Source organism: Nicrophorus vespilloides, unplaced genomic scaffold (assembly GCF_001412225.1).
Source record: "Nicrophorus vespilloides isolate i.1.1-1 unplaced genomic scaffold, Nicve_v1.0, whole genome shotgun sequence".
Taxonomy (NCBI): domain Eukaryota; kingdom Metazoa; phylum Arthropoda; class Insecta; order Coleoptera; family Silphidae; genus Nicrophorus; species Nicrophorus vespilloides.
The window spans coordinates 191,057-217,030 of NW_017099685.1; the positions used below are offsets into that span (position 1 = coordinate 191,057).

Consider the following 25,974-nt stretch of genomic DNA (forward strand, 5'->3'; position numbering starts at 1 on the left):
ACGATAAATGTTAATAAATTAAAGACTGGTTATCACCAAGTTTTCAAGTAAACGTAGGATGTTTTTGCTGCATGCAAAGTGGTTCTACAATAATAATAATAACAATAACAATATAAAAAGAGATATTACAATGGTGATTCCGAAGAGGATAATAGTAATAAATAAATAAATAAATAAATTAAGAGGGAATAAAAATAATGAAAGGTCATACATTAAGGCGATGACGCAAGTACGGCTTGTATGTATGTATATAGTATACATGCACAGAGTAAAGGAATGTGAGTTATTAATGCCAATTCGAAAATATGATTGAGTCGATATTAATGAATCGTAAATGAAAACATCATGTGTGGATTGTGCGAGCGGATTGCGTGGACCACTTCGGGATATTAAAGCCACTCATGCAGATTAATGTTAACGAAATAACAAGAACACGGCTTCAATTTGTAAATGCATCAATTAGAAGTTGAAATGTAGCTGTTCGAATATTGATTTGAACGCGATATAAATAGATTTACAATTCATTGAATTGAACGTTTTGAACTTTCATGAATAACAACACAATTCAATATTTTATACATAAAATGGCAAAATTTCAATAATAGTAGTTTTATAAAGTTATTAATAGACTTAAAACTATAAGGACTATTTTTAATTTAATTATAGATGATTTTACATGTAAAATGTTTAATCTACTTAAACTTGTTAATCGTTTTCTTAGCAGTTACTTTCTTTCTATTGAAGAGTAGAATGAAACTTCTATTAACTCTTCATTGAATTCAATCGTCATCAATTATTTTTGAAGAAACTGTTGATGATTTCACACTTCTAATGGTTAAACTACATAAAATTTGAAGTTTATCATTTTCCTAAAAGTTATTTTATTCCTATTAAAGAGTAACATTAAACTTGACTTGATATTGAATTCAATTTTTATCATTCTTTCTGACTTAATGAATAAGAAAAAAGTTAGTTTCTTTCTATTGAAGAGCAGAATGAAACTTCTATCAACTCTTCATTCAATATTCAGCATTATTTTGAACTTAACATCAATAATATATTATTGATGATTTTACACTTTTAATGGTTAACCTACATAAAATTGCAAGTTAATCATGTTATTCTTACTGAAGATTAGAACTAATCTTGTATTAACTCGTTATTGAATTGAGTGATCAATATTGTTTTGAAGAAACTATTGATGATGTTACACTTCTAATGGTTAATCCACATAAAATTGCAAGTTAATCATTTTCCTAAATGTTATTTTATTCTTATTAAAGATTAGAATGAAACTTCTATTAACAGTTCATTGAAATCAGTGATCAATATTTTTTTGAAGAAACTGTTGATGATTTTACTTCGAATGTTTAATTTATATAAAATTGAAAAGATATTTTATTCTTTCTGAAGAGTAGGATTAAACTTTCATTGATTTTTCATTGAATTCAACCTTCATCATTGTTTCTAACTTAATGAATAAGAAACTATTCATGATATTAATGTTATTTTATTAACTTAATGAATACGAAACTATTGAAAATTTTCAAGTTAAAATTGATGTTATTTTATTTCTACTTCAAACTATGTTTAAAATTCTATTGAATGAATCTGCAAATAGTACAATCTTCATCTTAAATTACAATTAAACATTCTAACAAAAAGTAATTTCATTCATACTAAAGAAGTAGATCTCCATAAAACTTCAAGTTAGTAGTCATTTTATTAAATTATTTTATTCCTACTGAAGACATCTGCTTCATCTTCCATTGAAGAAAAAAAAATACAAATGTTATAATGTTCATTTAATTAAAAGCTTAGAACTATTTTCAGCTTATTGAATAAATAAACTATTAATGAATTTTCATTTTAAATAACAAAATTGCAAATTAAAAGTTTTGCTAAATGTTATTTTATTCCTACTGAAAGTTTCAACTTTCATTTAATAAAACTGTAAATATTAAAATCTTGATAGAATTGAAACCTCATGACCATTTTGAACTCAATAAATAATAAACTAAGAATGTTGTAACACTTAAAATTGTTAATTTACATACAATTTCAAGTAAATAATTTTCCTAAAATTTATTTTAATCCCTTTGAAGAATAAAATCATACTTTCCTTGAATTGCACTGGAGATAACTGTAATCCACTTAATTAAGTTCAAACAATTATAAATAGAATTACAGTATAGTCGTACTTCGATTAACGAAATTACTTCGTTAAATGAAACTTTGTTTTCAGAGGTAAACATATTATGAATATATTATTTCATATATTTATTGCTAACAATGTTTTCTAAATCTTTCATTGATCTAAACAAGTTAATCTAACTAAACTTGACATCTTACAAAAGCGTAAGATCAAACTTCCATTGAAACTTCATTGAATTCAATCTTCAACTTAAAAATAACAAAAGATTATTTTTCTTAAACATTTAATTGACAAGTAGACAATTCCATCTATAATACACTTTTGACCTTAATCAGTAATAAATAATAGAAATGCATAAATTTGCAAATTAAGACAATTTGTCAATAGTATTTATATATCAAAAACTATTATCTCTACATTGTTTTGAATTTAATGAATAACAATCTATAGATAATTCTACACCTAAAATGACAAATATGTCTACAATTTGCAAAATAATAGTCATTATCCTACTGTAACATAGTAACCAATATCTATCCACTAAATGGGACTGCGAATACCGTTATTCTATATGAAACATAGACAAAAAAAAATAAGCGTAGATCGAAGTAGTAAATCATGAGTTCTTACCGAAATTAGTGTGTCTTATTTGATGTTTGCCTTTGTTTGACGACTAAATCAATGTCGCGAAAGAAAAATATTGTTACAATAAATCATTCCGTATTGTTTTGGGAGCCGGAGACGGCGAAAGCCAATGTTTTCTTTCGAAATTGCGCGAAACGCATGAATGATCAAGAAAATAAAAATCCTATTTATGGTTAGACCTACGTCGCTAATTGAAAATCAATTTGCTTCTTCTTACTACGGAAAAGGAGTCCGTTCAGCGGAATATTTCCATTTCCATTTGTTTTCCCAAGACAAGCAACAAACTTCTAGAAATGGATGCATTAATTAAATTATTAGATGAAGAACTTTCACTAACATTTGGTACGAATACAATTATAAATAGAATTACAGTGCAGTTGTACTTTGTTAAATTAAACTTGGTTTTCAGAGGCAAACATATTATGGATACGTTCTTTCATATATTTGTAGCTAACAAGGTTTTCTAAATCTTCCACTCAAAAACCATAATTTTCTACAATCAATAAATGTCAAAAATACTCTTCATCAACGTCTTTGAAACCTATCTTCATCATTGTTTCTGACTTAATGAATAAGAAAACAAGTTAGTTTCTTTCTATAGAAGAGAAGAATAAAACTTCATTGAATTCAATCTTCAGCATTATTTCGATTTCCATTGTTTTCCCAGGACAAGCAACAAATTTATAGAATTGGCTGCAGTAACATTTGCATTAATTAAATTATTAGATGAAGAATTTTCACTTAAATTTGGTAAGAATACGATTATAAAGAGACTTACAATACAGTCATACCTCGATTAACAAAATTACTTCGTTAAGTGAAACTTTGTTTTCAAAGATAAACATATTATGGATATATTATTTCATATATTTGTTGCTAACAAAGTTTTCTAAATCTTTCATTCAAAACCCATAATTTTCTACAATCAATGAATGTCTGAAATTCTTTTCATCTTCGAAACATATCGAGACATCTGCATAACTTGATTTCAATTTTCTTTGATGTCTTTTTCTAATTCTTCTAAAACTTCTGACCTATTTTTCGGAAAACTCTATTTAAGCATTTCTAAGTAACTTAGTTCCAAGAACTATAAATGTTTGCCACAATTCCTAATAAATGTTATTCGTCATTTCCTCTTTATCATAAACTTCAATAAAATTGCTTAATGTTCGGCGCCAATAATAAGATTTAGTGTTTGCGATTTAGTAATTGGTTCTAGATAAATATACATAAATGAACAAAACATGCGGTTAGGGATATTTCCAAAGCCTTCTTAAGTATACATTCTGTAAACTCACGCACTTGAAGCGAGTTTTAAGTGAGTGACATATCTGCTTTACCCAGCGAATTAATAAAAGGATAAAACGAATCGCATTCTGAGCGCATTCTTCTTGCAGGAAACGGCAATGAAAATGATTAATATGATCCAGTGCATAGAAATAAACGTGCATTAAATCTTGAGCGTAGAAATCATTGATGGCATACAAATACATTTGGTTTAATTGAAATTGCAGCAGACCTTCTTCTTAAGTGACGTTGTTACGAGGTTTACAGATCACCGTTTAGTTTATTGCCGAAGAATAAATGATTGACTTTAACTAATCATGTAATCACAATCGTGAGATGAAATACATTTAACGATCTTAATTTACGACTTAGTTTGTTGGATTATTATTGAGAAGCGTTTAGATTCGCCCGTTCAAATAAACATTCGTTTCTATGGAAAAAAATGAATCGACGGATGCCATGAATAATTGATGGATGCCGCACCTTTTCTTATCTATGCACAATTCAAACGCATTCCTCTTCATCCTAGCTGCAAAAATAAAATGTAAAAGAAATAGCTTGCATCTGTACTCACTGTTTTGATGAGGCAGTCCAGGATCGGCGTGGAATCCTGCGACGGCAGTGTTTTACGCTTAACATTAAACCTGCTTACTTTGTCATCCTAAAACAGCACAACACAAAAGAATACATGAGATGCATACAATATAGCAACATATAAATATATAATTTGAATAAGCATTTGGAATCGAAACAGCGCTCTTTATGGGGGGATAATCCATCCAATATTAAACCTGCTTCAATGATTCAACTTTATAATCAATTAAAACATATTCCTTTCACAAACACGTTTATTATGTAATCGCATTATCATAGTTTTTTTTTGTGTGTATGTGTGAATTCATTAACAATTATGCAAATCGTAGAAGATTATACAATCCAATTGAAAGTAGAAAGAAACCTGATTAGTATAATACGTTGTTGAGGTATTAAGCATGGTTAGGGTTCCTAAAACCAAAACATGTTTCTTTCGTTGACATTGCAATCTTGGCCGGAGACAAATAATCCGTTCTCTCCTTAGAAGCGTTGACAAGTTTATGAAGATATTTTGTGATTTTTTTTTAACGGATGACGTAAAACCTAATGTTTACACCAAATGAAAATGTTTCTAATTAAACGATGAGAACGAAACACATTTAACTAACCGGAAAAAAAAAATATATATAGTACGCAGTAAAGTCCATTTTTCATAATGTTTGTTTATTGTGTTTTTTATGGAGCAATTATTCATATAAAAATAAGTTACTTAAAAAAAAATAATTTTAATGGTAGGTTTAATAATTTTCATTATTTCTTATAAAATTTGGAGATTTTTTTGTATATTTTCATGATTCAATACATAATAAATGGCGGGAAGTACGTGATTCCACTTTACAACTTCCAAATATTTAGATAATCGAAATACTAGGAAACTGTTTGTTGAGAACTTATTTTTTATACATGCAAACATCTTTATTATTCAGTAATATTCAGTTAACGAACAACTTGAAGTTACTTTTAGGATCAGTTAACGAACAATTCGGGTAGCAAACTACATTATTATTTGTAACTCAATATAAATAAACAGTACGACGTAAACGATTGAAGTAAATAAAACCGTCAACAATCTCAATGTTAGAGGTAGAAAAAATAAAGAAAAACCGATTAATTTGAGGATGCATGTTGAAAACGTTGCTGTCCGATGGAAAGTTCTGAAATCGCGTTCATAAATTATTCCGAGATGCTGATCATCCTGATGGAGTCAATAACTCTTCGCATTTATAATTATGTCTTAGCGAAAATAAATGTCTTCCATTAAAACCAACATTCGAAACGTAATTATTTATCGCTATTTTCTTTTTTTTTTATAAATTAAATCTTCGAATATTTCCATTCGCTCGCATTTGCAGAAAACAGTTTTTCTCTCCTCGCAAACAATGGACTGCTGCATTGTTTATTTAACAGTTTAATAACAATAAAATCATTGTACTGCACAAATAAATTTAACATTGAATGCTTTGAAATGATATTACGTAATGATTGAGGTTCCAAGTCACAAGAATCGAAAAAAAAAATAATAGCAAACGTAATTTATTGTTAAATATTTTATCATAAATTTCTATTAATAAATGTGATTTGTTTGCTGTTCATTAGATACTACAATTAAAAGCAAATAATAATGTTAATACTATTAGTTAAAAAAAAGCTATTAGAAGGAAGTTTTTTTTTCAATTTTGCTTAGTATTGTTTTATTTTAATTCTACGAATTGTAGAATTTACGGTAAAAATTGTATACTAAAAAAAATTATTTCAATGTTTTGTAAGATTTCGTTTATATTGGTTTCAGATATAATTTATTTATAACAGTTTATAAATGAAAATAAAATGACCCTACTCATCCACCATAATTCAATGTAAGGACATTACGAACTTTAATCACGCAACAACTATTATACATTTAAATGTAAACTATAAATAAATTTTAAATTAAATAATGTACTTTTCGTGTATTGAATTGAATTAAAAGAATAAACTAAAATCAATCGCCACTTAGCATTTACACAAAATAATTTTTCCACTTTTTCGTTAATTGAATTAACAACAGTTAGTTTTCAAAATTTTAAATTATACAGTAAATAATTACTTAACAATAATGTTATTATTGTATACTTAAAGAACGAGCATTTTAAAACCACAGAATACTGATAATGTATTTATAGATTACGTTAGTCTCAAACGATAAGGCTTTTTCAGTTTCTTAATTGGCAGTTAATTATTTTAGATTACAATGAGATTCATTTGCGGGCGACTAAAAAAAGATGATGACAATGATACTGTTGGTTTGGTTAAGTAAAAAAAAAGGGTATTAAAGCGCATTTTTTTTCCCCGGCGTTTTCTGTCGCCGATGTGGAACGTGTGTGTGCAGGATGTAGGTCAGTGCTCCGGGAAATCGATTTGAGGCCAGGAAAATGGAAATAGACGAGGAACAAAACAAAAACATAACCTTTAAGAAGCAAAGGCCTCTAGATAGATCGATTCTTTTTACCTCCGGAATGGCGTTGAGGAAGAACGACGAGGAGTACGTCTGGGGTGGAAAATGTGTGGGTACCTCGGCCATCGCACTCATTCGGGGATGGTTAGAGCCCTTTTTCGGAAATCGGAACAGACACAAAAGAATCCAAATCGTCCAAAAAACGTCCTGAGATAGAAACGGGGGGACAGACAGATCAAAGCCGAAGAGTGTGAGTATATGTGTGTATGTGTATATCACACAGGACCAGACGCACAACAGCACACAACAACAGATCGACTTTCCATACGAAACGCGCGTTCGCCTGCTGCAATAGCGCGCATAAAACTGCTAGCTCGCCGCTATTATTTAAAAAGGAGCACCAGGACTGAGTGACTTGGTTGATCAACCTCTCCATTCTCGTCACGCCTACTCCACATTTTTTTCTTTCGGTCTCTATCCGACGGACTCATCTCAACGCATCTCTTGATTATACCACGATATAGCTCATAACGCCATCACAAAACGGTTACCATATTTTCTTTAAACTATTAAGCACACCCGAATATAAGACGCACTCCAAATTTATGTAAAAACCACTTTTATGTCAATTTCTCTTAGTGCGTCTATTCAATATAACTTTTCCTTAAATTATATTTCTATTCAAATTATTTACTAATTACATCAATTTCCCGCAATGGTTTCGAGCAGTACGATTAACCGCACTATACGAGGCATTACTGTATGTGAAATTTATATAAGAATTGTTGCGTAAGTTAATTAAAGAAAAAAAATATAAGACACTTTATATTCGTTATAAAACTTAGAAAATACTACTATAAATAAATATATAACAATATAAAAAATTAAAGTATATAAAACTAACGTTTATCCTCCTTCAATAGATTTAAAACGAACTGCATGCGTTTCAGGTCTTCGGGATCGACTTCGTCCAGAGAGAGCCTGGCTAACTTCAGAGACTCCTGCAGTTTATCGTCGATGTGAGCGCACTTGAATACAAGCTTAGCCTTCTGACTGTTCGCCGCTAAAGACCAGACGATCAGCACCACCAAATTCTTCTCCTCCTGACTACCAGAGCTCAACTTGCTGGAGAGTATATTGACAAAAGCATCTGCGTAAAACAATTAATTAAGAACGTAAAAGAAAGTGAATGAAACATCGAAACGTTACCAGATGTTAATAATCGTGGCCTGTTCGGCTGATAGAACGATATGTTTTTGAGCACCTCTAAGGCCAACCGTTTGTTGTTTCCTCGACTACTGGACGCAAACGTCATCAGAAGTTCGAAGACTTCTGTTAACTTGGCGACGCACGTTTGACCTTCGACGTAAGATGTGAATTCGTTAAGAAATTCCAGCCACAGCGTTTCGATGCTCTCCCAAGGTTTCTGTCGCTTCGTTATGGCCGGATGCAGGCGCGTCACAGTTTGCAGAAAATTATTCTGAAAGAAGACACCGCACTGAAATATGATTTACTGTGGTAAAAAAACAATCAGAAAATAAGTATACTTTGGATAAAGCTATCCGACAATCAACGATATCCAAGCTGTTATGCAACAGATGGAAACTTAGCTGTAGCAGTGTCAAGTCGTGTGTTTTGCTGATCATTTCCATTTCCTTTCCGACCATCGTGCAGATCGCTTGCAATAGACACATATTGCTAGTCACCTTCCGAGGTCCGGATCCGGCCACTGGACTGGTCAAAGTTAAAGATTGACATGCTGGAAACAATCAGCTTGAAAAGCTTTGATAACAAAAGAAATCTATAAATTATTCACCAATCGGACATTTTGTAGTGAAAGTACAAAGCATTTTCATAGCATGCACCATGAGATGCTTCTGCACCGAAAACCATATCCATAATTTATGGCAAGTGTCAGCTAATCCAAAATGCACGGCCTGTATTTTGACCTTTTCTTGGCCGCCCATGAAATTGGTAAACAAACTCAACACCAATTCCAGTTCCTTCAGAACCGGGCAAACTCGCTTTTTGTCCGCCACCCTACGCAAACACTCAACCGACTCCAAGCTCAGCTTAACATAAATTTCTTTCAATTGCGTCACCAGCTTCAGCAAGAATCCATTCCTCAGAGCGTACATCTTAGCCTCACTCGAAATTGACAAGAGACTCATCAAAGCGTTGGTTATAACAATTCGCTTCTTTCCTACAGTCGAAGTATTCTTCAACGTCACAAAATCATACATGTTCAATAGTATCTTGCACAGCTCAGCGCCTGCCATCTCGGAAGTATCTGGAGGATACTCCACTGTCGCATCTCCTCCGCTCGAAAAGTATACTGTCTGCAATACGGTCAGCTTATTATCTTTCTTCGGCATTTCCAATACTTCTTCCGAAAAACTTCTTGGAGTTTTAGTGAAATCTAACAGATTTTGCATCGAACTCGATTCATTGCTCTCCTGTTCGCTGTCCAAACGCAACAAAGAAGTAAACGAAGACATGGCAGATAATTGCAGATCTAATAACAAAAAATAAAATCAAACATTTCTGAAAGAATAATGAAAAGCAACATTACCATTAGATAAGCGACAAGACATAGACTCGCACAAAGATTGAATAAAAGTTTCTTGCTTCTTTTCACTAATTATAGCAGAAAGCACTGCTACAGCATCCATAGACTTGACACCATCTTCGTTTCGGCAGTTCTCCAAAATAACTTCAATCAAATTGTAAATAGCGCTCCACATTTTATTCCTAAGATACAAAAGTTGCGGTAAAGTTACATCTGCAAGAAAATAAATTTAAAATATCTGCGCATTTTGCAAAATGAAAATACTCACAATACAATTTAGGATTAAGCAAGGATACAATTGTGGTAAGGCAATCTCTTGTATTGCATGTAGCAATCAAACAAGAGTAGTTTTTGGATACTGAGAAAGTAACCAATTGTAAAATTGAAGTATTCATTTCGATTATATCACAGTACAAAGCCAAATCTTTCGTGGTTTCGATATCTGAGTGCGGCATAGAAATGCACCTTAGAAATAATCGAAATAATCCGTAATCTTGTAAGATCGAACAACCGTCTTGTGGAGATAACCTTGTGATATTGTATATAAACATGCAAATTGTTTTTATAAAAGAAGGTGTCGAAACGAACGAGGATTTTGCACTACTCGCACTTCGACTAGAATTTATAACATTTCTACTTGTTTGGTATCCGGCTATTAAAAAAATGGATATTTAGTAAATCATATAAATATTTAATAAAAATTTACCCAAAACAAAATTTGTTGGATCATAGGAGTAAAAGTGTTTGTCCAAGTATAGTCCTTTCAATGTAATCTCTAATTCTTTGAAAAAGCTATGCCCATCCAATAAATCATACATAACTTTAATTCCATTGGTTAAATTCTAACAAACAATAAATTTAATATAAAAAATGCAGTTTTCATAAGACTTACCGTTCTGCTTGTTGATGGAAAAATGTTGCTCAGAAATTGGCAATCGTCATCTTTGTTTGTAACATGACTGATCAGGTTCGTCATAAGCATAGCTGCGTTTTCTTTGACAACTGAAGCTTCCTCGTGATCCAAAACTATTAAGATGTTGGATTCCCAAATATTCATTCCTCTTACAGTTACTTCTAAATAACAAATAATAGGTCATATAGATAGATAGAATTACATAAATATTTACCATTCACTAAATATGTAACTGTTTTGGGTGATACAGCAATTCCAGCAAAGAAATGCAAAATAGCGGCGCGCAGGATAACATCTCTGCTTAGTTGTAACGCTCCAAGACTGGCCAAAGTGCTTTGACCATTAATATCATTACCCAAGAACATTTCTTCCCAATTCTAAAAAAAGACAATAATTAAACAAAACATTTAAATTAACTAATTTTATAAACCAAACCTTCACATGCATATGCTGCACTTCGCCCAAAAGATGATTCAAAATGAGCACCAAATGTTTAGTAATACTCAGGCCCATCAAAGAATCAGCAGCAGAACTACCTTTCCCACAATGGAAAGCACCAATCATTTCAAACAGTCCAAGCGAAAGTTGCTCTAGTAATTTATTGGCAATCTCCTTAGGTTTGGATCTGCTCCAACCCAAATGCGACGTCAAATGCACCAAAGCCGACAATAAATGATCTAAATACGCTAAAATTAAAAATATTAATAAATTAATTCGGTTAAATATATAATTTATATTACCTAAGTTGTAGAAATGTTGAGCATCGTTGAACTTCAAATGCTCGGCAATTATTTCGACCAAAAAACTCCAGGTCTGCGAACCCGATTCATTCGCGTCCTCTCGATTTACAATATGAAAATCCAGATAGTTTTGTTCGGCGCAAACGCAAGTTATAATGAGATCCAATAATCCGTGCATAAGCAGTTTCGTATCTGGTTCTTTGGGTTCTTCAGAGGATAATAGATCGCATATCATATGATTGCGATTTTTCAAAATTCCTTGAATCCATGCAAAACCAGCTAAAAGTTAAAAAAAAAACAACGTAGAGGCGGCAGTTTCACATTATTTAATACTTACAGATTCCTTTTAATGTTGGAACGAGGAGTGTTAAAAATTGAAAAACTTGAGCTAAAATTAAATTGTCTTCAGGAGAAGAAGGCGGTGTATTCAAAAACTTTTCAAAAGTTTTTTCCCAAGGCATTGATAACAGATCCTCCAAAATATCATCTTTCAACAAAGTATATAGATTTACGCAGCTAAAAACATATAAATTAATATTTAAGAATGCTTATTTTTTGCGAAAATTAATTACTTTGTTAAATTATTTAATTGATCTTTGATAACTTCGTGCGATTCTGCAAGTTGGATACAGTAAAGATGTTGCTTCATGCAATGACTTAGACACGTCGACTTAATCGATAACAAATCGTTATTCTTAAGTTTAAGCACATCGTCGAAATTATCGTTTCTGCTATACGTAACTCTGTCCAATTCTACCAATTTCTCTAAGCCACCGAACCATTCGATGTTCCAATGGATTTGCAGCGTAATCAAAGTCCATCGATCACTCAACAAGTCTACAAAATTTCATAAATTATTTAAAGGATTTATACGTACAGCTTATAATTTACCATTCAATGAATCCAGACAATTTTCGCTGGTATTCCAATGAGCGTGACAATGAAACGGAGACTTTATTTTGTTCAAAATAATTTGTGGTAAAGACAAATCGCTTTTTATTGGGTTTCCAAGAACAAAACTAGCGTTGACCATCAAGTGTAGTAATATGCTACCATCTTGTTTGACGCGTTCCTCGGTGAAAAACATGAATAAAGCTACAAAATAAATATATTTGTAATTTACTAATATCAAAATGCATAATCTTACCTCTAAGAATGAAATGGTATGCATCAATATCATAGGACAACTCTTGGCGAACGCAAGCATTGTAAAGGCAAATGTTTTTCAAGATACTGATGGAAGGAATTACCGAATCCGGATAATCTTTATAATTATCCTCAGTTAATGCTGCTTCCATTATAGCTTTAAGCAAATTCACGCCGTTTCTGTCCAAAAATGTTCGATGTAACATAGGATCTTCCATCATGACACTCACCTGCGTGATTGCAGAACGTCTAATCACAGGTTCAACGTTTTTCGAAGAAAGTAGCTCCATAACTTGGCACAAACTACTAGGCTAAACAAATATTGGTAAAAAAAAATAGAAACAATTTTATTATTAATTTGAATATAAATACCTGATAGAAATGTTGAGTAGCTTTGTATTTATTATAATCAATTGCCTTTTCAACGCAACAAACGAATCCCAATCCTCGATCGTGTAAATTGTTAATTCTAGGTAAGAGATCGCGATTTTCTTCTTTCGTTGAAGTCAGTATCCAACAAAGTCGAGAAACGGCTTCTTCTCTGATGTGGCTGTTCTCACAAAACAACAAACCAACGTTTCCCCTAATAATCTAAATAACATGTGGATTTACAAGAATAATTCGTATAAAAATTAAAAAAAAATAGTTACCTCGCAAAGCGGAATATTTAGGTTTCTACTTCTATCCGGATCCAAAAGATTCATGATAGTCCGACCTAAATTCGATTTATTTGCATGACAGAGTAGAATAGGAATATTAGGTACCAAAGCTTCAACTGTTCGTTGCCATATGTCGTCGGATACCAAGATTTTGCTCTTAATAATGTGCAGCAAAATATCCTCTGCATAATTTTGAACCTTAAAAGATACTTTAGAAGCAACATATCTTCAATTCTAAAACAAATCTTACCTCGGGTATAAGATCAACAATTCCATGTGTAATGATTTCTAATAAAACCTTAGGTCTTAACAGAAATAGAATTTGACTTCCTGGAGCGCTACATTTGGAAACGTTCAATTTAGCTCCCACCGTGGCTATAATCCGTTTATGACAAAGTTTATAAGCTTCCAATTTGATATCATCCAATTTGTGCGAGAGTAAAACATTGATAATATCTGAAATACAGCATTATTTACAAATCTAATTTTGAAAATAACTTGTAAAAAAATTCAGGACTTACAATCAACGTCGTTTAAAACATGATCTTCGAAAGTGTGCATTGCAAGTTTATTTGAGCAAATATCAATGAAAACCTGGATGTACTTCTTATCCTTATGAAATTCTAAACTTGGTAAAGCCTTTTTTGCTAAACAGATGTTCTGTAAGATTGTTGATGATTTCCAGTTCCTTAGAAATTCCACAGCTGAAGACATGCTCTGACAAATAATTTCCACCCGCTTAAATCGTTGATATGCATCAGTTTCAAAATTGCCGCTGAATTCCTGTAAGAATATATTCATAAAATAAATCTTAATTACTGAATAAACTATAGTTACTTTAATAATTTGTAGTAGAGTTTCATGAATTGTGGGAAATAGTCTACTCAAAGCGGGATCCAAAATACTGCTGGAAATCGCATTCTTCAAAGATCGAGGTAATATAGAATCGCTTTTATCGATAGGAACAATATTATCAAATAGAAAAACGAAATTGTAAAGAAGATGAAGGTGCGATATGCGGCATTCCTCGTCCCAATCTCGCGAAACAAGATCAAATCTGAAGAAATCCAAGACTTCAGCGTACTTCTCAAACACGCCTTTCAATCTCTTTATGTTCTTTCCAACGATTTCGTCCTCAGCATCATCCCAAATAGCTTTTTTTACACAGACTGTGAGCAAATTCACAACTCCATTTAAGAGCATCAAAGAGGTATTTATACCGATCTGCAAAATTAAATTCAATAATCGCGATTTTACAATAATTAATGTTAATAATCACCTTACATTTCTTCCTCTTAAACCGATCCTCTGTATCTGGAGGTATATAAAGATAATCAAAAACGGAGTGAATCGTATTCAAACAATATTGCGGTAAAGACATTTGCTTCTTCATCAAAGCCACAGTTTCTTCAAAGTTTTCTTTATCTTTGCTAGTTAACTCGCTATCTAGGTAACAATTACTAGGAGTAGAAGGCACAGAATCACCCTTCAAAATTTCCTAAAAATATCTTAACTTAATAACAGCAAAATTAATGTTATATTTCATACATTGTCCTTCAAATTGTGAGTGCTAGCATCGCTATAATATTTAATCCTTGTGTTTAGAGTTTGTGTAAGTTTGTCCAAGCATTTGAGAATTGCAGTAGTAATCCTTGAAGAAGGACATGACCACAGCAAATCATGAAACAACTAAAAATGGTATAGTAATATATCAAAATGATACATATATAAATCTAATATTACTTTAATTATAGCTGGTCTTTGCAGGAATACTTCAGCTGGAAAATCATGTAATAAAACGTGCGTAAAAAAATCAAATGAATGAAGCAATTGCGTTGGATCAGTTGGATTCCTAAGAGTGTCCTCAATCGATTCTAGCACATGGCGGTCAGCTGCAACAAGAGGTTGCCAAGCCATAAAGTAGAAAGGAAGCTTCACAGAACAGTCTTTGTAACTTGGGTTGGAAGCTCTTAAAATTATTGATAATTAATATCCCAGAAACACTTAAATCTTATAACACTAATACCCCAAATCCACTGTAGCACTGCTATGTATAAATCCTTCATAGGGTGTAGCTGTAGTACAAAGTTGCATAGAATCATCAGTTCTGTAACTCAAGGGTACATCAACGTCAAATGCTGGAACTGCAAGTGGATAATCTAGCTTATTGTCCAGTAATTCAAGTATTTGATTAACTTGTGCATGATAATCAACAGGTAATACATTTTTAATTTGAGTAAAATCTTCCTTGAGAACAGAAGTTCCAATAAGATTAATTAAAATTAATCCATTCTCAGTCTAAAATAATTTAAGTAATAATATAATTTAAAAAAACAACAACATATAAATAAATCTCACATGCAATATTTGATTCAACAATTTCAAAACTTCTTCCTCATAACTGAAACTGGGAAACTTGAACCAATCAATCAGTCTGATGACAATTTCTTTGGTTCGAGCCAGCTCATTGTCATACAGGAATCCTCGATCCAACTTGGTTAAAACATTTTCCAGTGCCCTTTCCCTAATTTCTTGAATGCTGTGACCTGCAAACAATATTGCTTTTGTTTATAAACAACTTAACCTCAAACAACAAATACTTTTCACAAGAAAGTAAGGTCATTTTATGCAAATTAATTATTATAGACTTATCGCATTACCTAATTTTTCTACATGCACAGCAGATATGAATTTCGCAGACATTTTCTTAAATAAATTACTTTTAAAAAACGATTTTCAACTCCAACGGAAAATCAACACTTTTTGAATATAGATGAAAATAAAGTTGGAAACTCAAGAAAACTTAATAGGAATCGCCAACATAATAAAAATACATAACCTTATTCTGAAGTGGTATTTTCTGTTTCTGTATTGGGAAAATATTTTTTAAAATGAATTTACAGAAACTAGCTTCAAAGTTGTTACCTTTAAGTAAGTGGACATGGAATTAATTTGCAAATTATAATGTTTTCATTTATAGGAGGTACAACAAATCTCATTCAAGTATGTGCATTCAAAAACTTCCCAGCCCCAGAGAACTATGACCGTAAATTGATTGAATAACAATACTACTTGGAATGTTAAGCTTATTTATTTTAGACATTAGTATTCCTGATAGGCCTAAACTTAGGTTTATGGACAAAGTGCCACAATACCCACCAACTACTAAACCACCAAAGATGCAGAAAAAGTTGCATTTGATGAGAGGTCCTGAATTGATACACAACAAATTGGTTCACAAACAGTATGGAATAATGGTAGTTTAATGAAAGGTGGAAATACAAATGTTTGTAAATGATGTTGATCATTTTTTTAGGCTCTTGGAGGAGGTAGATTAAGGTTTGGTCATTTAGAAATGTTGCGTTTGACTATTGGTCGTAAAATGGATACGAATCGCATGTTCGCTGTTTGGAGGATAGATGCACCTTGGCAGCCAGTGACAAAGAAAGGCCAGGGCCAGAGGATGGGTGGTGGAAAAGGAGCGATCGACCATTACGTAACGCCGGTGAAGGCAGGCAGGATAATTCTCGAAGTTGCTGGAAAATGCGAATACGCTGAGGTGAAGCGCTTCTTGGAAGATTTAGCTATGAAAATGCCGTTCAAAGCAATGGCAGTTTCTCAAGAGATTTTAGACGAGATGAAACTTAAAGAGGAAGAAGAGGAAAAATGCAATGTGAATGAATACACAATGAAATATGTTATTCAGAATAACTTGGGTGGATGTCAGAAATGGCTCAGGCCCAATGATATGAAATACTTTGGCAAATATTTGTAAATTATAGATGAAATTAAAGAAATTGTTTTAGCTTAGAAAAAAAGTTATTTTAATTGACGAACAACGTAAGATATACATTTCAAATATAGAAGATATGATTCTAAAAATACATAACAGATTCTAATTGTTAATTTTCTCTCAGATTATGAATCAACTACAAAAAAAACAATATTTATATATAAATAAATCTAATATTTCTCTTTGATTATAGCACAGGATTTTTCAGAAATACTTCAGCTTGAAAATCAGAAATGTTCTTAAAAAACAATCAGTAATTGCGTTTTATCTGAAGAGTCAGCTACAAGAAGAGATTTCGAAGTCATAAAACTTAACATATAAGTTTCTAATATAATATATAAAAATATGGTTTTAAAAATACTTAACAGATCATAATTATTAATTGAATTTAATTTCCCCTTTCCGAGTCTTTTATAATTGCACATAGTTGCGTTGCGTTTGGCCTCTTCTGGAAGTCAACTTCAGTACAGAAATAGAACATTTCAATGATGACATTGTAGTCCTTTCCAAATTCATAGTCAGGTAAGTTTGGTCTCTGCCTAACTATATAACTTGTATCCAAAATTGAACTTTCTTGACTACTATCCAATTCTCCAAATGAACTTACATCATTGCTCTCATCCAGCACTGGCACTTCCAAAGACATTGCCTCCCAAAGTATCAAACCAAAAGCATAAATGTCAACTTTGCTTGTAACAATTTGATCAAGACCAAGAACCTCTGGAGCAGACCAGCTTAATGTACCAGGGAACTCAAAATCTTTCTCCAATTTACTGTCATCCAAACTACCATCAGGCAACAACTCAAGGCTAACACCAAAGTCACAAAGTTTGCAAATCTCAAAGTCTCCTTTAACCAATACATTGTATGATTTTAAATCTGCATGCAGTATTTGAACATCATTGTGGAGATAGTTCAGGGCATTGCTTATGTCTGTAGCAACCTTCCAAATGTTTGAGGAGCAAAATGGACCCATATCATCATCCCTGCGTATCTCAATTAAATCTCCTAGTGATGTGGAACATTCTTCCATTGCCAAATAGTTGTAACCAGAAGAGGTATCCACAAAACCTCTATAACCAACTATATTTGGATGGCTCAATCTGCGAAGGAGTGCTGCCTCCTTCTTCAAACGACAATTCAACTCTGGGTTATCTTTCTTTGTCACCTTCTTGAGAGCCCATGGTGATTGAGCTGTATGTTTCACTGGAGATCTTTCCATCTTATACACAATTACACCTATTTAACAAACATATCAATCAATAATCTTGTAAAATATTTAACTTATTTTTAATACCTGTACCAAATCCAAGCTTTGTCATCATTGGTGAAGGAGGAATAGATAGCTTAAGTAATTTCCTTTTGTCAGCTATTATTTTTTTAATGGGGGTAACATTTTCATCCATGTTAACAAACAATTAAGAGTAATGAAATTTTGAAAAATCCAATTGAGAACTACCGAAACAACAACAAACAGATAATACCGCCAAAACTATCCAAACATCAACGAACTTCAACGGTTAACGGTAGTTTAGAATTTTTGGCGCTGTTAAAGACAATTGAAAATGTTCTTTTATAATCAATGCAACCTAAATTTAATAGTTTCAAATGCAAATATTTTCATTATCGTATAAATTTAACAATAATTTACATCATTTATACTATCTTAAAACATTATCAAAAGAGTATATTTGGTTGCCTGCAAAACTTCTAAAAAAGTAAATACAGTGGAACCTCACTTAACGAGCACCTCGCAAAACGAAAAAATAAATTGTACGCATTATCGTATTAGTTTATTTGTTTGTTTGACTATACAAGTAAAAATCCGGAAACTGTGGAACGGATTATACTCGTTATCCAAATCTGCCGAACTTATGAATATTTCAAATTTATTTAATATTAATTACTTACAACCAAAGTTTAATAATATAGGTACTTATAGAGCATCTTAGAATTATTAACAAATTCGTAATAGTATTTAATTTTGAAACTATATTACTGAAACTTTATATTCTCACCTTTCTTTTGTTCCATTAACTTTAATTGTCGTTAAAAATTGAAATAAAGAACTATTGAATAATCAACATTTTATGTTCCCACTAAAATATTTTGTTAATTTGCGTGTAAAAGTTGAATGATTTCATTTTCTTGAGTGTTGTATCATTATTCTTTTATTCGTAGTATTGTAGTTGATGGAGGACTTTATACACAATTTAATTGAAAAGAAACATTTTAACTCAACAACTTTGAACACTTATTAAATGAACAATGAAAAAGTTATCAAGTATTGCTGTTATATATTACTAGGTGCTACAATGAAATGAATATTGATCTATCTTTGTGTCTTGTTATGAATAAGAGTGTTTGCTTACATTTTATACATTCCTTCTCGTTAAATTTTCCATTCAGCAAGGTAATAATAAAAGATAGTTGTTTGATTTATATGCATTATTTGCAACCTTCGAAAAAGTTTGACTAGCGCGTCAATTTTTATTATATAAATTGTAATTGAATAATTAATTAATTGTAATAAATAAGACCGTTCTATAATTATTTAATTACAAAAGGGCACTGTATTTTGATCGTCGTCTATACGCATTTTATTTTATACACAGGTAGCAGTCGTTCGTGTTTATTTGCCGGAGGTAACGGAGACCACTCTTGCATACCAAGGTCCTACACTTTCTATTTATCGTCACTCAGCGCAACAGACTTTCCTTGTCGAATCATGTTTGCGATTATTTCCATCTGCTCGTGACGATAAGTGTTCTATAAATCTAACAATTTAACCGCAAAGATTCCAACAATATTCGTTTCTTGAGGAATATGTCTCAGTAGCTCAAGCAGGATGGGCGTATTACTGCTACATTCCGTCGTTCTACTTTTTGGTGAGTCACTAAAATCCTGCTTCCTGCATATTCAATTATTTAAATTTGATTTGTCCAATACGATTCTTATCAGAAAAATAATAACATTATCATCAACTTCATTAATTGTCACAAATAAAGATGTTGTTTGAAAAATAGAAAATATTAAAAAAAACTTTCTCTAAATTAAATGAATTTGATTATTTTATCTAAAAAGTATTATAAAATTTTAAAAATAACTTATGTGTAATTATTTCTTTTGTTAGGATTTTCATTTGCGTCTCCAATTGAACTAAAAGCGTATATATCGGAGCAAGGACTTCACGGAACAATCTCTTTCGTGCAGCAGAAACTCAACGATAAAATTGTGATTAAAACAGACTTAAGTGCGACTCTCCAATATCCGAGCCAAGTATGGTCGTGGTTTATCACAGAATTTCCCGTCGACTATTCGATTTCCGATAATGGCCGTTGCGGTCCTTCGAAATTGGGGAAATCCCTTATTAGTCTTGAGAATAAGCTCGGATATCTGATAATACCTGATAATCAAACATCGGAATTCGAAACAGATTTAAAGCTGACATCGGATTCTAGCATTTTCGGAAAGAGTTTACTTTTGAAAAATGTGGAAACTCAACGTCAAATTTGCGCATCGCTCTCATTTGTGGATAAGTCTTCGGAGAAGACGGCAATTGCTAGGTTTCATACACCTGTTGCTGGAAATGTTTTCTTCCGGTGGTTTTCCACTAAGGATAACAGGAAAGATCTGCAGATCGTAACTGATTTGTACCATGTGCATAATGTTGAGAGAATTAACAAGACGATGCTGGATCATACTGAACACGTTTGGAAGCTTTACGTCACGGATATTCTGGATGCTGATAATGAACGCGAGGAAGCGAATTGTAATATATTGCAATTGGTCTTCGACCCTGAAAACAAAGGGGATGGTAAATCTATTGGCGATATAGACACTCGTATAGGCAAGATCAAGATCTCCACCGATTACAATAAGAGAAGATTCAAGCAGTTATTCAGAGACGATAAATTAGATTTGTTACCAAGCGACTTGAACGGACCACAAAGAAGATTGTTTTTAGTTATATTTGAGAATAAACATCCTGACAGTTTCTTGGCCTGCGCGAAAATTCGCTACGATCATCCAATAGTCACAAAGTTAGTGCCTAAATAATTGTTGCAATTTGCGTGTAATTTCTTTCATTTTTTTTAGGGTTTTGATACAATCTGGTGGGATTAATGGTGATATTGTGATGAAGCAACACAATAGATTTGAACCGACGTTTTTAAACTTCAACATAACAACGGCAAGAGGTGATTTAGAAACAAGAGTGGTTTACGGATCATCGGTGGCTTCTTTTTGGATCCACGAGCTTCCCATGAGTCCGGCGAAAACTGTTGGTCAAACTGGAAATCCGTGTTTAACAACTAAATTCATCTTCAATCCACATAAAATAAATATAAACGAAGTACCACCGAACGGGTACGGAACTCAAGATCAGTACGCCATCGGAGATCTTTCGGGAAAACTGCTGAGACGCAACAATGAATCGCAGTTGGTGCACGGAAGTCAAGAATTGATCGGCAAATACTGGGATGTTTTCTTGCCGCTCATAGGCAAGGATTCTGTGGTGCATAGGTCTTTGGTTATTTACAAAAACACCCAGTATCCGGATTCGGATATAACGTCGGAACCCTGGATTTGCGGCTCGGTGTTGCGTTACGAAGATAATTTGAAGTATCAGAAGCAGATATTCACAGCTCAAGTGATATTCCGGTATCCTTTAGTAGGTAGAATTCTGTTCAGGCAACCCAAGGGAGAGCCATGGGTGGATACGACAATGCTCGTCGAGTATTTAGTGCACGCGGATGGATCGACTTTGAATAATTCCATGGATCATAGGTGGGCCATACACGTTAATCCTCCAGGAAAAGATTTCTACAATTGGACGGCCAGATGCCTCAGCGCTGGACCCATTTTTAATCCTTACAAAGTAATTTACTCATTTTCAGTAACACATTAAAATTAATATTTCACAACGTCTTTAGGTAGATTTTAAGAACGAGACGCCATCCGAGGGTTGCAGCTTAGATACAATCGGTGTATGTCGCATGGGCGACTTATCAACTCGTCAAGGAACTTTGGACATTGCTGGTAAAATTGTGGATAGTGACAGAATAACTAGGAAACTCATTACCGATCAAAATTTACCGCTCACCGGTTTCAACAAGATCATCGGAAAATCTTTTGTCATGTACGACGATTTTGGGCCTAAAGCACGAGGCGAGAGACTGGCTTGTTCCATGTAAGTTAAATTTGAATCCACCAATTAGGGTTGGTTACATGTGAATGTGTTCTCCTAGAATTGGAGGTGTATATAGGCGGAAAGCTGTGGCCAAAGACTGGTTCGCCAATGGTGATAATTTAACCGTCAGTGGTAAATTGGAGTTTTATCAACAGACCGAATATGATATTACCAACGTGGAAGTAGAATTGGATGGTTTACTTGATAATAGTGGATATCATATACATGTGGTAAGTGAAACTTTAGAGAATTATTAATTTGATTGCATAATCTGTTTTTTTTTTAACTTCAAGACACCAGTTGAAGAGAATCTAGCGTTCCCATGCGAAGGATCAACGTTATACGACCATTGGAATCCATCGAAAGTTGATCCGGCCACTTCACCTAGGCATTACCAAGGAACTACAGATCAATATGAGATGGGCGATTTGAGCGGAAAATTTGGAACGCTAGATAATCAAACAATGTACACCAAAGATTACAACGATACAATTCTTCCGCTGTTTGGACCTCGTAGTATTTTGGGACGTTCAGTTATTATCCATAAAAGGGTAATATTGAAAATAAAGAACTAAAATAAATTACAAAGGGAAACATAAATTTTAGGACAAAAATAGGCGTTGGGCTTGTTCAACTATAGAGAGAGGTTATAGTCCTTCGGAAGCGCGAGAACTCAGAGCCATAGCATCGTTCCATCATCCCGATGGATTCGCTTATGGTTACATGAAGATGGTAAACTTTGAGACCATTAATTGAATAAAACTTAATTGATTCCTGTAAACTCTTATTATAGACTCAATTGGTTTATAACGATGGAAGTATGAGCGATACCATCATCGAGGTGAAACTTAGACATCCTGGAAAGAATGACCGTAATATGACGCGCGACCATAATTGGGCGATTTTTGTGAATCCCGTTGGAGTGGACGCTGCTGTTAAGACGCAAAACACAAGATGCGTTGCTGGTGGTTACGTTTGGAACCCATACTACACGCAACTTGCGGATCCGTTAAACGTAGGTTTTAAATAATTAAAATGATTAAATCTAAGTAGATGATTACATTTCAGGAAGATTTGTACCGACAAGAATGTGGACCAGAAAATCCTTTGAGATGTCACGTAGGAGATATGTCTGGACGGCTTGGTACCATCGATATAGGTTTGAAAAGGAAAGTCTTCACTGATTCTAACTTCCCTCTGGAAGGTCCAGTCACAGCGATGGGAAGGTCCATTGTAATTATGAGCCCTAACAAACAACCACAAAGATACGCATGTGCCAACATTGAAGCGGATTACAATATAATCAAATACGCAAACATAGAAAAGCCACCACGTTTTGTTCTGTGAGTACAAACTTTTATCTATTTCCATATTAATAATACTCATTTTCATTTTAGAGCGCAATTTATTGAAGATGTCCGTCGAGTGATGGGAATACCCGAGTGGATGTTAACTGTGGATACAAGAAAGACTCGCATGTTGCACAGTTACTCGTGCGTCCAATTCCTGATGCACTTTAAGGGTCCGATAGCCAGTCGATTGGAGCAGGACTTTAATAAGTTGTTGTCAACAGGACGATTGGAATCTCCAACCCTTTATATTCCGGGCTTCTACGATGCTAAAAGAAAGTCGAAAATTTCGTATAAACTGTGCGGAGTTCGTGATCCCAACGAAAAAAGTAATGAATGTCGAATAATTTTTTTGTTAATCTAAATATTAATGAAATTTTATTCAAATTTTTAGGCAAGAAGAAAAGCAGATTCAGTTTCAGCTTGAACAAAGGTATTCAACAATCGGCTTCAAATTATATGGTTTACCTGTTTGGAATTATTCTCTTTTGGTTAATTAATTAGAAACGATATATTTTTTTGATAGTTCCTATTGTGATATTCATACAAGACATGTAATTAATGTGTTATATTTCTATTTATATCTATAATATATATGTTGAAAGAAAAACTAAATGTAAATTATTTTTTACTATGACTTCATAGTAAAAAAAATATATAAATAACTTCTTTTTTTTATGCAATGGACCGTTCGTAAGTTTCTTTTAAGTAAGTATATAATAATTAATAAAATAAATGTAAAGTATATTTTAAATTTTAAAATCTCCTTTATTTATAAGGTTTGTTTCTCAACTTAAATGTCTAACGTTTCTTAAAAAGAATACTTCTTTTTCAAATCTAGTTAACGCTCAGTTAGTAATTTTTTCTAAGTTAAACAATTGACAACTTATTTATATTATTTGTTTTATTTCTAATAACTGGTAATAACTGTTAATGTACAAATAATGTAAAATTTTCAATTTTTTTTTTTGAAATTTCTTTTATCATAATTGACAACGGCTCTGCGGCTTAGTTTAAAAGACAAAAAACAAAGAATATGAAGCGGCAGTGAACAGGTGTAGTAGTAATTGTTGTGTATTGTTGTAATTTAATAATATTTTACGTGCAACAGAAATATGTATGAGAATAATGAAGGTATATCGTTTATTTTCTAATCCCATATTTCGTTCAATGGCTTTAGCAATTTAACCTTAAACATTATTGCTATAGATAATTATGAAGATGAAGATGGGGGAGTAATCAGCTCTGAACTGTGGCAAGAGGCCTGCTGGATCGTCATTAACGCATACTTTGACGAGAAAGGTTTGGTCCGTCAACAGCTGGACAGTTTTGATGAGTTCATTCAAATGTCCATACAGAGAATTGTTGAGGATTCCCCACAGATTGACTTGCAAGCAGAAGCTCAACACACATCTGGAGGGATTGAAAATCCTGTAAATAATAGTTTTTTTTTCTCATTTTGAATTTAGCACTATAATTACTTAATTTTAGCCAAGATATTTATTGAAATTTGAACAAATCTATTTATCAAAACCAACACATTGGGAAAAGGATGGTGCACCATCCCCTATGATGCCCAATGAGGCTCGTTTAAGGAATCTTACATATTCTGCTCCACTGTATGTTGATATCATAAAAACCATTGTTAGAGATGGTCAAGATCCTATAGAAACTCAACATCAAAAAACATTTATTGGAAAAATTCCCATTATGTTGAGATCAACATATTGCTTGCTCAGCGGTCTAACGGATCGTGATTTGACTGAGTTGAATGAATGCCCTTTGGATCCAGGTGGTTATTTTATTATTAACGGCTCAGAGAAAGTACTTATTGCTCAGGAGAAGATGGCTACAAATACTGTTTACGTTTTTGCAATGAAGGACGGAAAATACGCTTTCAAAGCTGAAATCCGTTCGTGTTTGGAACACAGTTCAAGACCAACTTCTGCATTATGGGTTAATATGATGGCTAGAGGTGGTCAAGCTACAAAGAAGGCAGCTATTGGTCAGAGAATCATAGCAATTTTACCATACATTAAACAGGAAATTCCTATTATAATTGTTTTTCGCGCATTGGGCTTCGTCGCCGATCGCGATATCCTCGAACATATTATTTATGATTTCGACGATCCAGAAATGATGGAAATGGTCAAACCATCTTTGGATGAAGCCTTCGTTATTCAAGAACAAAGCGTCGCTTTGAATTTCATTGGAGCCAGGGGTGCTAGGCCTGGAGTTACGAAGGAAAAACGTATTAAATATGCTAGGGAAATTCTGCAAAAAGAAATGTTGCCTCATGTCGGTGTTTCCGATTTCTGCGAAACAAAAAAAGCATATTTCTTGGGGTCAGTGCATATTAATACTTGTATTAATGTATTTATTAAATTATTGTGTTTTTAGATACATGTTTCACAGATTGTTATTGGCGTCACTCGGCAGAAGAGAATTAGATGACAGGGATCATTACGGTAATAAACGTTTGGATTTGGCTGGACCATT

General features: G+C 32.9%; 6 protein-coding genes across 9 annotated transcripts in view; 3 read left to right on the forward strand and 3 right to left on the reverse strand.

Moving 5' to 3' along the window:
• LOC108565210 (inositol-trisphosphate 3-kinase A) overlaps positions 1-7,601 on the reverse strand; it is a 110,301-nt gene extending 102,700 nt beyond the window's left edge. For 2 of the 4 annotated variants that reach the window (XM_017924531.1, XM_017924530.1), the window contains exons 1-2: positions 7,170-7,593; positions 4,662-4,748 (exon numbers count right to left, since the gene is read on the reverse strand). In XM_017924531.1, the coding sequence (XP_017780020.1) occupies positions 4,662-4,748; positions 7,170-7,250 (168 nt within the window). In that variant the 5' untranslated portion in view covers positions 7,251-7,593. Of the gene's footprint in view, positions 1-4,661; positions 4,749-7,169 lie in introns of all 4 variants that reach the window. The other 2 variants (XM_017924533.1, XM_017924532.1) reach the window with 2 other exon arrangements.
• Positions 7,602-8,142: 541 nt separating this feature from the next.
• LOC108565199 (rotatin) lies at positions 8,143-13,703 on the reverse strand. Its single transcript, XM_017924513.1, has 18 exons — positions 13,664-13,703; positions 13,393-13,598; positions 13,134-13,340; positions 12,856-13,074; positions 12,485-12,794; positions 12,229-12,432; positions 11,910-12,174; positions 11,675-11,853; positions 11,338-11,616; positions 11,033-11,283; positions 10,812-10,974; positions 10,577-10,758; positions 10,391-10,526; positions 9,953-10,336; positions 9,688-9,897; positions 8,932-9,630; positions 8,663-8,874; positions 8,143-8,595 (listed from the first exon to the last, which is right to left on the reverse strand). The coding sequence occupies exons 1-18, from the start codon at positions 13,701-13,703 to the stop codon at positions 8,233-8,235; spliced, it is 4,509 nt and encodes a 1,502-aa protein (XP_017780002.1). The 3' UTR covers positions 8,143-8,232.
• Positions 13,704-15,947: 2,244 nt separating this feature from the next.
• Positions 15,948-16,932, forward strand: LOC108565211 (39S ribosomal protein L16, mitochondrial). The gene is made up of 4 exons (XM_017924537.1): positions 15,948-16,073; positions 16,123-16,188; positions 16,242-16,399; positions 16,459-16,932. Exons 1-4 carry the CDS (start codon positions 16,034-16,036, stop codon positions 16,915-16,917), a joined length of 723 nt encoding a protein of 240 aa, XP_017780026.1. The 5' UTR covers positions 15,948-16,033; the 3' UTR covers positions 16,918-16,932.
• Positions 16,933-17,060: 128 nt separating this feature from the next.
• Positions 17,061-18,542, reverse strand: LOC108565218 (lymphokine-activated killer T-cell-originated protein kinase). The gene is made up of 2 exons (XM_017924557.1): positions 18,233-18,542; positions 17,061-18,174 (listed from the first exon to the last, which is right to left on the reverse strand). Exons 1-2 carry the CDS (start codon positions 18,339-18,341, stop codon positions 17,324-17,326), a joined length of 960 nt encoding a protein of 319 aa, XP_017780046.1. The 5' UTR covers positions 18,342-18,542; the 3' UTR covers positions 17,061-17,323.
• A 965-nt stretch (positions 18,543-19,507) lies between these two features.
• On the forward strand, positions 19,508-23,997 carry LOC108565217. The gene is made up of 11 exons (XM_017924556.1): positions 19,508-19,823; positions 20,069-20,978; positions 21,034-21,814; positions 21,870-22,126; positions 22,185-22,356; positions 22,420-22,677; positions 22,733-22,858; positions 22,920-23,141; positions 23,195-23,469; positions 23,524-23,804; positions 23,870-23,997. Exons 1-11 carry the CDS (start codon positions 19,784-19,786, stop codon positions 23,977-23,979), a joined length of 3,432 nt encoding a protein of 1,143 aa, XP_017780045.1. The 5' UTR covers positions 19,508-19,783; the 3' UTR covers positions 23,980-23,997.
• Positions 23,998-24,523: 526 nt separating this feature from the next.
• LOC108565216 (DNA-directed RNA polymerase II subunit RPB2-like) overlaps positions 24,524-25,974 on the forward strand; it is a 4,205-nt gene continuing 2,754 nt past the window's right edge. The window contains 4 exon segments of the mRNA XM_017924555.1: positions 24,524-24,609; positions 24,685-24,908; positions 24,967-25,820; positions 25,876-25,972. Of these exon segments, the coding sequence (XP_017780044.1) occupies positions 24,591-24,609; positions 24,685-24,908; positions 24,967-25,820; positions 25,876-25,972 (1,194 nt within the window). The 5' untranslated portion in view covers positions 24,524-24,590.

Coding starts and splice junctions, on each gene's coding strand:
- LOC108565199 (XM_017924513.1), bottom strand. CDS start 13,703: ATGCACACTTTCGAAGATCATGTTTTAAACGACGTTGATT. Junction 13,599..13,663: donor TGTTTTAAACGACGTTGATT/GTAAGTCCTGAA, acceptor GCTGTATTTCAG/ATATTATCAATGTTTTACTC. Junction 10,975..11,032: donor TGCAGCATATGCATGTGAAG/GTTTGGTTTATA, acceptor GTCTTTTTTTAG/AATTGGGAAGAAATGTTCTT.
- LOC108565217 (XM_017924556.1), top strand. CDS start 19,784: ATGGGCGTATTACTGCTACATTCCGTCGTTCTACTTTTTG. Junction 22,678..22,732: donor CAGTTATTATCCATAAAAGG/GTAATATTGAAA, acceptor CATAAATTTTAG/GACAAAAATAGGCGTTGGGC. Junction 22,859..22,919: donor CTTATGGTTACATGAAGATG/GTAAACTTTGAG, acceptor CTCTTATTATAG/ACTCAATTGGTTTATAACGA.
- LOC108565218 (XM_017924557.1), bottom strand. CDS start 18,341: ATGGATGAAAATGTTACCCCCATTAAAAAAATAATAGCTGACAAAAGG. Junction 18,175..18,232: donor AAAGCTTGGATTTGGTACAG/GTATTAAAAATA, acceptor TTTGTTAAATAG/GTGTAATTGTGTATAAGATG.
- LOC108565211 (XM_017924537.1), top strand. CDS start 16,034: ATGAATTTACAGAAACTAGCTTCAAAGTTGTTACCTTTAA. Junction 16,189..16,241: donor AGCCCCAGAGAACTATGACC/GTAAATTGATTG, acceptor TATTTATTTTAG/ACATTAGTATTCCTGATAGG. Junction 16,400..16,458: donor ACAAACAGTATGGAATAATG/GTAGTTTAATGA, acceptor TCATTTTTTTAG/GCTCTTGGAGGAGGTAGATT.